This window comes from Arachis ipaensis, chromosome B10 (assembly GCF_059453495.1).
Source record: "Arachis ipaensis isolate K30076 ecotype BB chromosome B10, ASM5945349v1, whole genome shotgun sequence".
In the NCBI taxonomy this organism is placed as follows: domain Eukaryota; kingdom Viridiplantae; phylum Streptophyta; class Magnoliopsida; order Fabales; family Fabaceae; genus Arachis; species Arachis ipaensis.
Window position 1 is genome coordinate 18,266,734 of NC_142435.1, and position 13,225 is coordinate 18,279,958.

The 13,225-nt window shown below is 34.0% G+C and overlaps 1 protein-coding gene across 1 annotated transcript; it reads left to right on the plus strand.

Moving 5' to 3' along the window:
* The first annotated feature begins 6,531 nt into the window (after window positions 1–6,531).
* LOC148579303 (homeobox-leucine zipper protein ATHB-16-like) lies at window positions 6,532–10,647 on the plus strand. Its single transcript, XM_088506543.1, has 3 exons — window positions 6,532–7,152; window positions 7,299–7,684; window positions 9,734–10,647. Exons 1-3 carry the CDS (start codon window positions 7,086–7,088, stop codon window positions 10,355–10,357), a joined length of 1,077 nt encoding a protein of 358 aa, XP_088362669.1. The 5' UTR covers window positions 6,532–7,085; the 3' UTR covers window positions 10,358–10,647.
* Window positions 10,648–13,225: the final 2,578 nt, after the last annotated feature.

The following is a 13,225-nucleotide window of genomic DNA, read 5'->3' on the forward strand; positions in this document are numbered from 1 at the left end:
TATGAATTGTTTGTGATTGTCTATTTGATTGCATATTACTTGCTAATTGTCTAAATGCCTTATTTGTTCCTATTTGTAAATCTCTTGTCTGATATAACTGTGTTTGCTATATTATACTCCTGCTGGTGGTTGGGAGGTTTGAAGGAATTGGAAAGGGAAGTATTAGTTAGACTGAAGGATCTTTAGTCAGTTGCCACTTACGGTTTAGTTTGTTTATAAGCTTTGATATTATCTGAAGGAAGTTCTAGGATTGCCTTCGGCTTTCCTCTATTATTATGTATTATATATGTGGAAGCTGTTACCATGCTGGGGACCTCTGGTTCTCACCCATGCGGATTTTGTAGTTTTCAGATGCAGGACGTGAGGTTTCTCGCTGAGGCATGCTGGAGACTTCTGGATTAGCGAAGATCCTTTGTTCTCGGGACTCCGTCTTAGTTTATATATCTTGTTTAGATACTTTTATCTCCACTAAATAATACAAACTGTGATGACTCCTCTTATAGGAGATTTTTGGAGAATAGGGTTCTGTATTTGTGTCCCTTTGGGTTTCCTTTGGGGTTTCCTTATTTTATTATATGTATGTATATATATATATATATATATTGCTATGCTCGGACCGGTTATCTTCGCATCCGGATTTGAGTTTTGAGATTCCCGTTTTTGACACTCTTTTGTATATATATAATCTCGCGTTAGCTTATCCTTTGCTCGTTGCGTTATCGATCGGAGTGTTGCGCTTTCGAGTTGCGATTTTTGTTTACCCCTTTTTCTACAAAGGCTCCTAGCTATAATCAATCATTCACACTACTATACGTACTAAATTTTTGTTTTAGAGGTCGTAATACCTTGCCATCTCTGAATTATGACTTAAGCATAAGACTCTGTATGGTAGGGTGTTACATTTTGTGTCCATCCTGACAGGAAGGACACGGAGATACTGACAAAAGGCACAACTTATTTTTTTTTTCTTTCATTATTTTTGTTAATTTTTCATAATTATATTTTTTATTATTATATTTTTCATCTCAAATTTTTTGAATGAAAAAAAATGAGAATAAATTGGATTTTCATAATTTGTTCTAGTTTATCACCAAACAGAATACAAGAACACAAAATTTTGTATCTCTGTCCATCAGTGTCTTGTCCTATCCTGTTCTCAGTGTCTTGTCCTGTCCTATTCTCGGAAACAAACGGAGCCCAAAGGATGAGTATCACATGCCAATTGCAGAGATGCTGATCGACTCTGTAGTAAGAAGCAAAATTCTGAGTTTCATAGATGGATACTCAGAATATAATCAAATATTCATATCCCAAGAAGATGTGTCGAAAATAGCTTTTCGATGCCTTGAAACCTTTGGTACCTATGAATGGTTAGTCATGCCATTTGGACTAAAGAATATTGGGGCAACTTGCTAAAGAGCTATGAATTCGATTTTCCATTATTTTATTGGTAAGTTTATGAAAATTTACATTGATGATGTAGTGGTAAGGTCGGAGTCGAAACAATCTCATTTGGATAACCTAGAAAATGATTTTAAACGAATGAGATATCATCGATTTAAAATGAACCCGTTGAAATGTGCTTTTGGTGTATCTGCAGAAAATTTTTTGAGATTCATTGGGCAGAAAAAAGGAATAGTTGTCGACACTAATAAGTACAAAGCTATTTTCGACTCATTACCTCCCAAAAACAAGAAAGAACTTTAATGTTCCTTATGTAATGTGAATTTTCTTCAACGTTTCATTTCGAACCTGTCAGGAAAAATAAGGATATTTACTCCTTTGTTGAAATTGAAACAAGGAGAAGAATTCAAATGTGAAGAAGAACACCAACGAGCATTCGACCAGATTAAGAAGTATTTGACTTTGCCACCGATCTTGGTAGCTGTTAAGCAAGGTCAACCACTACGGTTATACATATAGCTACGTCAGAAACATCTCTAGGGAACATGCTAACCCAAGAAGACAAAGATGGTAGTAAAAGAGTGGTTTACTATCTAAGTCAAATGTTGACTGATGTAGAGATTCCATATAATGCAGTCGAAAAACTTTTCTTAGCCTTATATTTCTCTTGTACTAAGCTATAAAGTTATTTAATTGAAAAGAATGTTTATATTGTTTCAAAATTTGATGTTATTAAATACATGCTTTCTTATCTAATCTTGAGAGGTCGAATTGGCAAGTAAATGTTAGCCGTAATCGAATATTCTTTATTTTATGTCCTTGTCAAGGCTGTCAAAAGGCAAGTGATTGCGACCTTTTAGTAGTCCACCCTTGCGTCGATGTTGATGAACTGGTTGATCTTGTTGATGTTGATGAACGCAAGGTGTGTTTAGTCAAATGAAAGAGTGCATTTTTTTATTCTCCTTTATTGTTGAATTTTTACCACGCAAAATCTGACGGTAATTTTTGCTCCAAATTCAATAATAGTATCCAATGGTAATAAAAATCAAAAGTCAATTTTTTTTCATTGTCATCGGAAATTCTCACGGTAAATTTGACTGTAATTAGCAATGGATAATTTTGACAAAAAATTTGAATGTATTTGTAGCAGTAAATGATATATATAAAATTAAAAGTATAATTAATTGATAGTAATTGAGAAAAGTTTAAAACTTTAAATTCCTAAATCTTTGTGTTTTATGAACTTTAATCTTTAAATTTTAAAAAATATGTAAATTGAAAACCGATCCCATCCCCCTCCTATGGTTTCCAATGTATATTTAACACATTATTATGTGGACATTATTTTAATGAAAATTTCTAAGTATAAAACTTTAGTACCTTTTTTAGTTACATTATGCTATAATTTAAAATAGTAAGTTTTAATTTTGTTAATAAGTTATCAAAATATTATCTATACGATGGATTTATACACTAAAAAAATTAGGAGACTTATTGACACAATTTAAAAGTTTAAGAACTAAAATGCAGATGAAAAAAATGTGAGGAAGGTAGTGAAATTAACACAAATAATAATGTTAACATGCAATAGTTAATATTGATGAGAAAATATAAATTATAATTTGCATGCAACATAAACATCTAGTTATATATGTTTTCATATGAACAACTACGTATAAAACTACGAGTAAATAGTCATTTCTGACCATGAAAGATTCGAACGCTGACATTTTTATCCATAAAAAATGAAAATTAAAGTTATACCCATGAAAGATGGACTTTTGCAAACAAAATTATCTGAACCCTAAAATTTAAATAAAATTCTCAAATTACCCTCTAATATAACCTACTTTTAATTTCATATTTTATTCCACACCACTACTCTCCCAATTTCAAACCCTACAACCACCACTTCCATCACCACCTCTACTGCTTTTGCTCTTCCATGTTCCAAGCCACTGGCACTATTGCTGGAAGACAACGACAGACTCCATTCCTTCTATGTCAAGTCTATCCAAGAAATCCCCTACATCTCCATTCTCGAGATCAGTAGCGCATTGAGCTCCGCCGAAGCAGAAGCACCTACCGCGACCCCCAGCCAAATCAACATCATTAACATCTTGTCCAAGCAAGATTGCAAGTCATTCATAGACTTGCTCACACCTTCAAAGGTTCTTCCAACTTTTTTGGACAACGTGGACGGTGGCTTGACTGTGTTCTATCCTACAGACATTATTGTGAGCAGTTTCATGTCCAAGTACAAGAACCACACATACGCACAGAAGATATCAGTGCTACTGTACCATGGAGTTTCGGTGTACTAGCCGTTGCAGATGCTGAAGTCAAACAACGGGATTATGAACACGTTGGCAACAGAAGGAGCGAGCAAGTTCGACTTCACGGTGCAGAACGGTGAAGACATAAAGCTGGAGACAAAGGTTGATACCGCGAGCATACTGGGGATATTGATTGACCAAGACCCTTGTGGTGTACAAGATTAGCAAGGGCCAAGGGAGCTCTTCAAGGTGGTGATGGTAATGGCAGTGGTGGTGATGGTGATGGTGACAATGATGGTGGTAGTTGGGGATGAGAGTGGTGGCAAGGTTTGGAATTGGGGGTGTGGTGGTGTGGAGTAAAATTAGAAATTAGAGTTAAGTTATATTAAAGGGTAATTTAAAAATTTTATTTAATTTTTTAGGGTTTAGATAATTTTATCTATAAAAGTTCATCTTTCGTGGATATAACTTTAATTTCCGTCTTTTATAGATAGAAATGTCAACGTCTGAATCTTTCATGGTTAGAAATGGATATTTACTCATAAAACTGTATGACATTTTTTGTTCAAATTTTAGGATCTTAATAAAACAAAACTAAACTCTTAAAATATATTATATTTGAAAAATTTCGTTAGGTCACTAAGACTAAATGGTTGAAATGTAGATAAATTAGCTATCAAATCTACTATAAGTATACTTTTTTTTGCGGATCAAATAAAAAACAGAAAAATAATAGGAGGTAATCAGAATTTATTATTTTTAGCAATTACTTTATCATCGATTCAATTCCTTTAATCTAATAATCCAACAACGTATTTTTTTATACTTTTAATCATTGATAACTAACTGATAGCAAAAAAAAAAATTCTGATGATCCTCTAACATTCCTCTAAAAAACATAACATTTAGGATTGGTTTAGTAAAAAAAGTTTTATTTATCAAAATGGCTTCACTAGTTAGACAACGGAGAATCTGAACAACGTGAACAACGGGTTAGAAATTTGGCCCAATGAAGTTAAAAAAATACTCCACCCAAATTACCCAACCAAAAAACTCTATTCAATAATTCAAAAATTTTAACCATCCATTATACCCTAATTTACCAAAGCAGCAGCTTCTCCCCCAAAACTCTCTACCGTCGCCGCCGTCGCTTGGTCGCTAACCAGCTCCCATCGTCGTCGCCGGGATCCTCCTCACCGTCGCTGATTCGTTAATAAGGATCCTCATCGGTGTCGCTCTCTTCCAGACCGGAAATGAACGGCGTTGTCGAGCTCTTCCTCGTCGTCGCTGCTTGGCTTGCCACGCACCGTCACCGGCGTCGCTTATCCCTAGTGAAAATAACCATCCACTTAAGGATAAAAATAATCATTCAAATCAAATAACCATCCACATCAGAATTAAAATAACCATCGGCATACTTACTAAAATGACCATCCTGAACTGGTCATTGAAGTAGCTTCACTGAATGGCCGTGGTGAAAACGATGCAACGATTAACACTGCTGCTCCTCCTTCAACGGTTCGACAACTACCAGCAGTGGTCACCGGTGAGGATGATAGTAGGCAACTCTCTTCCCACAGATCTGATCCATCATCGATACTATTAGACAATGCTAATTTCAGAAAAGTAACAGCAACGAAACAACACAATTCACAGTAATAACAAGTGAAGGAGGAAAGAAAAAAAAAAAGAGCGAACCGAAAATGTGAGAGGACTGTTTGAGCATGGCGGAGAAATCGCTGGAGACGTTGTCGGCAGGAACGCCCTTGACGAGAAAGACATAAGCGTTGCCACCTTCACTGAGCTACCTGACGATACGGAACCGATTCTCGTTGATCCAAATATCTCCGCCTCCGTTAACAGAATCGTAAAGTGCGTTCAAACCTAGAAAATGAACTTGGCGGAGAAATCGCTGGAGACGTTGTCTGCAGGAACGCCCTTGACGAGAAAGACATAAGCATTGCCACCTTCACTGAGCTACCTGACGATACGGAACCGATTCTCGTTGATCCAAATATCTCCGCCTCCGTTAACAGAATCGTAAAGTGCGTTCAAACCTAGAAAATGAACTTGGCGGATAAATCGCTGGAGACGTTGTCGGCAGGAACGCCCTTAACGAGAAAGACATAAGCGTTGCCACCTTCACTGAGCTACCTGACGATACAGAACCGATTCTCGTTGATCCAAATATCTCCGCCTCCGTTAACAGAATCGTAAAGTGCGTTCAAACCTAGAAAATGAACACCCCATTCTTCTTCTTATTACAGCGGTGCCAAGTGAGGCTTCGGCGGGAGGCTGCGATGGCATCGGTACGGCCGGTGGGGGTCAACGACGTGAGGTGAAGACCGAAAAACAATGACGGCGAGTTTTATGCGTGTATTAGAAGTTATGATAAGATTAGGAATAACCGTACGTAGTATAAATACATTTAAATATTAATTCTAATTTTTCAGATTTTAAAATTTAAAATTAAATAATTAATTAATAATCTTATTTTTAATTTTAATTTAACTTTTTTTTTAAATTTATTATTCACATTGTTCACAGTTATCATTATTTTCTCTTATCCAAAATAAAAACCGATGTGTGGTTGTACTACCAAACAAACCTTAATTAAGCAAGCTAAATGCTACCACTTGTATTAGATCGCATGGTTATGAAATAATTAGTTAATTAAAAACTCTTAAATTACAGGTTTAAAGGAGTCCAAATTTAACCCAATAATATCACTATCACTAGAAACTGTCGAAAACCCGGAAGAGCAACTAGCTATGAGGAGGGACAGGTCACTAGTCAGTAGTCACAGGCACAAACCCAAATTGAAAAGTTGCATGATTCTGCAATTTGGGTTGAATTTGGTCTCCATTTCATTCTTAACCGCGGTAGCACCACACTCCACCTAACCCCAGTCAGATCCTAAACCCAAGTTAGTTCAGTTTATATATATAAACACACACCTCTCGATGTTAACGTGAAATCACTTCTTCCTTTTCTCACCACCACCTTCACCGCTTCACCTTCATTCTCTAACCTTCTCCCCTTCCCTCTTACTCATCCTAGCTACATGGCATAGTTTGATCATTGTGGCTTCCTCTTGAGTTTGATCTTTCGGATAGATTTGGTTTGTTTGAATTTGATGGGGGAAGAGTGTGAACTAGACTCCATGAGAAAATTGCATATATAGCTGCTTTCAGTGTTATGGAAATTGGTGCTGTTTAAGACAAGATAGTTCCAATGGTTACTCTTAAGTGAGAAAGAAGGAAAAAAAATAATAATAATTAGCACTCTGCTTGTTCATCAAAAATAAGATCCCATATTTATTAATATTCTTTTTATAACAATAAAGTGGAGTTGAGTATCCAAAGATCCAATCTTCTATTTACTTAAGTTTTCTTTCTACTCATCATGAAGAGAACTGGAAGCTCATCAGATTCTTTAGGAGCTCTCATGACAATTTGTCCATCATCAACAGGTTAATAATTATTTCCAACTAGTTCCATTTCCATGTTTCTTTGTTTCAAAATTTAGACACATACAGATCCATAAATAAAAAGCTTTCTTGTTCCCCAAAAAAATTCCTTTTTTTTCATTAACTGTGTTTAATTTGCAATGGTTTAGAGGAGCAGAGTCCGAGGAGCAACCACGTGTACGGGCATGATCCATTGTTCCAGTCGATGGTGCTTGATGGTCTAGACGAAGAAGGGTGCACGGTAGAGGAATCTGGGCACCACTCACAGAAGAAGCGAAGACTTAGCGTGGAACAAGTGAAAGCGTTGGAGAAGAACTTCGAGGTTGAGAACAAGCTTGAACCAGAGAGGAAGGTGAAGTTAGCACAAGAACTTGGTTTGCAGCCTAGACAGGTGGCGGTTTGGTTCCAGAACCGCCGCGCCAGGTGGAAGACTAAACAGCTTGAGAGAGATTATGGCGTTCTTAAAAATAATTATGATGCTCTTAAGGTTAATCATGATGCACTAAAACAGGACAACGATGCGTTGCACAAGCAGGTACACACTGATCTTACAATTCATATCTACTGCTCTTAATTATACATGTTAATATTATTATAAGTTAAGACCCTGAGATGCGAAATCGAAAAAGTAAATTAAGTATGTAAAATTAAAATTTTAACAAAATTTAAATCATAAAATCGTTAAATATAGTATAAATTTTGTAAATCAATTGAATCATTTAATCGTATAATTGAAAAATTTTAAGAGTTAAATCGAAATTCTAATTATTATAATCATAAGAATTTCTTTTTTTCTTGTTTATATTAGAAGCATATGAGTTTTATTTTGATCCAATCTAAAAAATGTTTTTAGTTCATTGAATATTTGTGTAAAACTTATTTATAATAGCACTGAAGCAAAGATAAATTTAGATGAATATATTGACTCCATTATGAAATAAGTTAAGACTTAAGTAGAGTTTAATTTTTACCTAATGTTACCATTTTTAAATCCATATTTAATAATCAGTTATTTATAAAAATGAATTTTGAAAAATATAATTGTTATTTTTATACGTGAAAATATCTAATTAAATATTGATATAATTTTTTATAATAATAAGAATGTATTTTTTAATCTCAAATTATCTATCATTTTTGTTAATTCTTTTTGTCACAAAATATTTGTTTCTATTGAATTATCAATTTTACGTGACAATTAATCATTATATCGGTGAAAATTGAATGCAATGTGAATGTGAATGTGAATAAATTGTATTTCCACATAAGATGTTGGCTTAAAAGATGGTATTTAGTAAATTTCTTATAGTTAACAGCAGGGTAGTTGCCGAAAAGAATTATACAACAAACAACAATCTACATCGAAATATTTAATCCAAATGACAAATAATTTGATAGAGATGAAATATTAACATTAAACTAATAATTAAATATTGATATCTCTTACATAAATAACGGGTGGATAGGAGAACATTTGGTCCAAATGCTGCTAGATATTTTAAGTGTATAGGGACATAGATTCTAGCCAGCATGTCTAATTTCTTAATAATTACATGATTCAGGAAAAAAAATATTAATAATTGAAAATACTAATTCAATGGATAAAGGTAGGAATGACATGCAGTTTGTTTTTATGCAATTATAACTAAAATTAACTTTTATTTAATTAACAATCACCTAATAATATAGTTAACAAGGTAATTGATATACTACTTTAGTAACGTAAATTACAATAGAAGTAAGAATTTACATTATATTGAACTTTTGAAAGAGTTACTTAATTTAGTTAATTAGTAATAGAATTTAATTTTAGAATAATACTAAAGAGATAAAAAAATAGTCATAATTTATTTTATTCAATATTTATTAATTATTTTTTATTATTAAATATTTTTATTAATTTAATACATAATAAATATATGTATTTAATATTATATTAATAAAAATAAATATTTTTATATTAATGACGTTAATAATCATCTAAATTAATAAATATAATTAGATAATTATATAAAATATTGACAATATATTTAAACTACATTCTTGGTAATAATGTCAATGAGTTATAACAAGGCTAAAAATTTTTATTATGGAAGATACATATGTGCTATTCAATTCTGATGGTGTATGCATGTGTTTTATTCTGATATGGGAATCAGTAGTCGGACCTATCCATTACTTTGTAACTTGATTTTTAAAATTTTTTAAATATTAAATCGGAGAGTCCGATTTGTTTGTTATGATTCTTTTAAAAAAAATTTACAAATCGGAGAGTCTGACTTTTTGTTTTTTATAAATCGGATGGTCCGATTTTTATTCCCAAACAAATCAGAGAATCCAATTTTCACATTTTAAATAAAAAAGTTCCACATTTAAAAATAACACCCTTATTATCCATAATCCTAAAAAACACAATTTCCACCCAATATCAAAAATAATTTGGGTTATAATAATCTTTCTATCTTTGATTAAAAAAAAAAACTCTTGGTAATAATAATTTAATAATAATTTTCTATCTTTGATTAAAAAAAAAAAGCTCTTGGTAATAATAATAAAAAATAAAAAATTGGTTTGTGTACTTCAGATTAAGGAATTGAAGACAAGGCTCCAAGAAGAGAACACAGCAAGCGATGTTTCCGTGAAGGAAGAACAGATAACGATGCCAGAATCAGAAGAGAAATTATTGGTGATGAATGAAGAACACAACACTACTACTCCTGATGAAACCTCAATTCTTGGATCAGGATCCAACGTTAACGATCATCACTTGTACCATGACAATTGCTTCAACGACAACAGCGACCACGCTGTTGTTGCTCTTGGTGCAACAACAACATCGCCGTCGCCATCACCGTCGTCGCCGCCACTCTTCCCTTCAGACTTCAACAAAGACGGTTCTTCCGATAGCGATTCAAGTGCGATCCTAAACGAAGACACCAAAGACGCAATTTCTTCGTCTGGGGTGCTTCAAAGTAACCACCACTTCCTGATGTTTTCAGAGTCTCCTGCATTGAAATTCAACTGTTCCATGTTGGCCTCTTCGTCTTCCATGAATTGCTTCCAGTTCCAGAAACCGCACCAGACTACGCAATACGTGAAGATGGAAGAGCACAATTTCATTGGTGCCGCTGATGAGGCATGCAATTTGATCTTCTCCGATGAACAAGCACCCACCCTTCATTGGTACTCTTCAGATCAGTGGGGTTAAAAAAATAAAATGATGAAGGAATGTAGCTCCGGAAGTTTTATTTATTTGGCCCCAAGATGAGAGGCAGAAAAGAGTGATATCACTCTGAAAATTTCATTGGAGAGAACTCAAGGTCATAACCACCCGCACAGCCTGCAATGGCATGGAGCAAGAAAAGAAAATAATTCTATGATTGATATATTTGATGCTATGAAGATTCATCATTTTATTGTCATAGGATGAAGTGTAATTCTAGTCACCAAGTGATGATTTTGCAAACAAATACAAATAGATTAATCATGCATCTTTCACATTCAGTTGCAAATAGAATTAAGAACCGCTTTCTTTTTCGAAAATTAAAATATATGTTGGGATTTTTCAGAAATAAAAATATTATTTGTACATTAAAATCAGCCATTAAAATTAGTCACCATGTATTTGTATGTAAATATATGTATTGTTTAACTCATTTTCAATGTGTATTTTTATGTATTTTATACTTGTTTCACTCGATTTCTGGTGCTTTTGACAGGATATCGAATCGAGCTTGTATTAAAATGTCAGTTCGATGAGCAGATACGACTACTCTGAAAAAAGAATGAACTCGATTCGAGAATTACTTAGCGTTTGTATTAAAACGCACTGTATCAAACTATTTGTGGATAATTGTAGCAAATAAAACAAAAATTTGATAAAATAGAACTTTAAATAAGTGAAAATAAATAAATGAAAATGTCAAAACAAAATAAAAATTAAAAGAAAGTAAAATAACAAAGAAACATTCAAAATAAAGAAATTAAAACAAAGAAAAATAAAAGATAAAATAAAATGGACTCCAACAATTCCATGCACTTTGTACTTTATGCTCTTCTGTTACGTCATTGTGACTAAGAATTTTTACAGAATTTATGTGATGATATAGTATTGTTGATTGAAGTCCCTAAACCCTTCTCATTTCATCTTATTTATAAGTTGCAAGAATGGATTTACCATTGAACAAATCTGACCACAACCTAATTTCTCCATTGTCTCAGGCCATGATTTGTGTTAACCCTGAAGAATCTTCATTGTAGCACTCCCATGTTTTATCTTACCTTGTCCTTCGAGTTCCACAATCTCGTATTGTGTTTGCATTTACCACGTGATGCATCCTAATCTCGACCCTATTTGTCGACCTCCTTCAAGCTTTTGACCTCGATTATACTTTAGTCACAGTTTTCTTATGGCCAAGTATTCGTGCCATATTTTGACCTCCTATGAATCATAGTAGAATTGCTTTGTAGGTCAAATTTTATACTAACAAATTGTCCCTTAAAATTTATCATTTCAAAGTATAAAATGATAGGTTTTACTTGGTCTCGTACCCCCACGTGCTCTTTTAAATTTCAAAATTTTAAAAGATGTTACAAGAAAATGAAATGGTTTCGCCAATTTTTTTGGGAATGTGTAACGTTTCAATGGATTTTAACGTGCCTTTATTTTCAAAACTCTTTTATATTCTCCAGGGCTTCTTATCATTTATTGCCTCTTTTTTAAGAAAATTCTTTATCTTTCACAAACACTTTTCTTCTTCTTCTTCTTCTTCTTCTTCTTCTTCTTCTTCTTCTTCTTCTTCTTCTTCTTCTTCTTCTTTTGCAAATTCATCTTAACCTACTTCCATGTACTCTTAATCTAGTCTCCACTCCACCAGTGCTCCAGCCGTTACGACTGCATCATCTTCTTCTACTACCATTGCTGCAACCACCACTACTGCTATTCTAGTCAACACTGCAGGGGCCACCATTTTATCTTTCTTGTCTGCCTCTGTCTCCGCCACTGCAGTTACTACAGCCGCTCTAGGTGTGGCTTTAGTTGCCCCTGCTTCTCCTTCTCAACATGACGACAACAACGTTCATGTCGTGGCTCCTACATTATTGGTGGCTAACGTGTCACAGTTTTATAATGATGATGCGACCCTAAGAGCTCCCAATCTTAAGATAGAGACTACCGCCTTATGGCGTAACCAAGTACTACTCTCATTTCAAGCTTTCAATGTCGTAAATTCATACCTAGGTCCAATCTCTACCTTCGAACAAATCGGGTCAATCTCTTCCTTTTTTTTCATCTCTCCCTGAACATCTTCCCTTAATTTTCTATAAAAATGTCAAAGCTACTTATTTTGCGAGTCGAGTCTTTAGGACAGCGCCTCCAAAGGAATCTAGTTCCCTATTCTCGCCAGGGATGTCGAGGTTATTGATGGAACGAATTAGTGTTGATTCAGAATTTCTCAAAATAAGAATCTCTTCGTTGCAAGTATAGCCAAATCAACAACTAACTCTCAACATCAAAGTTTAGATGATATTCAAATACAAAACATAAACTGAGATTAAGAATAATTCAACCTCGGGTCGTTCTTCCCTAGGATGTAATTGAAGTGTTACGCTTTTGGTTGTAGGGGAAAAAAGGAGTTTTTAAATCAAGGAACAAAAGATTAAAAGAACTTAAGAAATAAAATAACCAAGGAATGATCAAAATTGGAATTAATGCAATAAAAAGGAATATGAGGTCAAAACTAGTGAAAATGCTAGAAATGCATAAAGAGCCTTGACTTGGGAATGAGGGTCCAAGGAATCCTATCATCGCCATAACCACAATTATGGTAATTATGATGAGTCAATCTCGCCTAGTCAACCCCTAACATCGAGGAGTAGGTCAAGCAAGCATAATTGACCTTAATCCATAAGTTCTAGCTAACTTACCAAACTAGTTGATAAAAAGCTAGCGTCAATCGAAACAAGAGTCAACTAACTACTCAAGAACTACCACTAAATGTTGGACATTATGACTCTAGTATCCTAAAAACTCAAATCCCAAGCCAAGGTATGAAAATCTACTCAAAATTACCAAGTG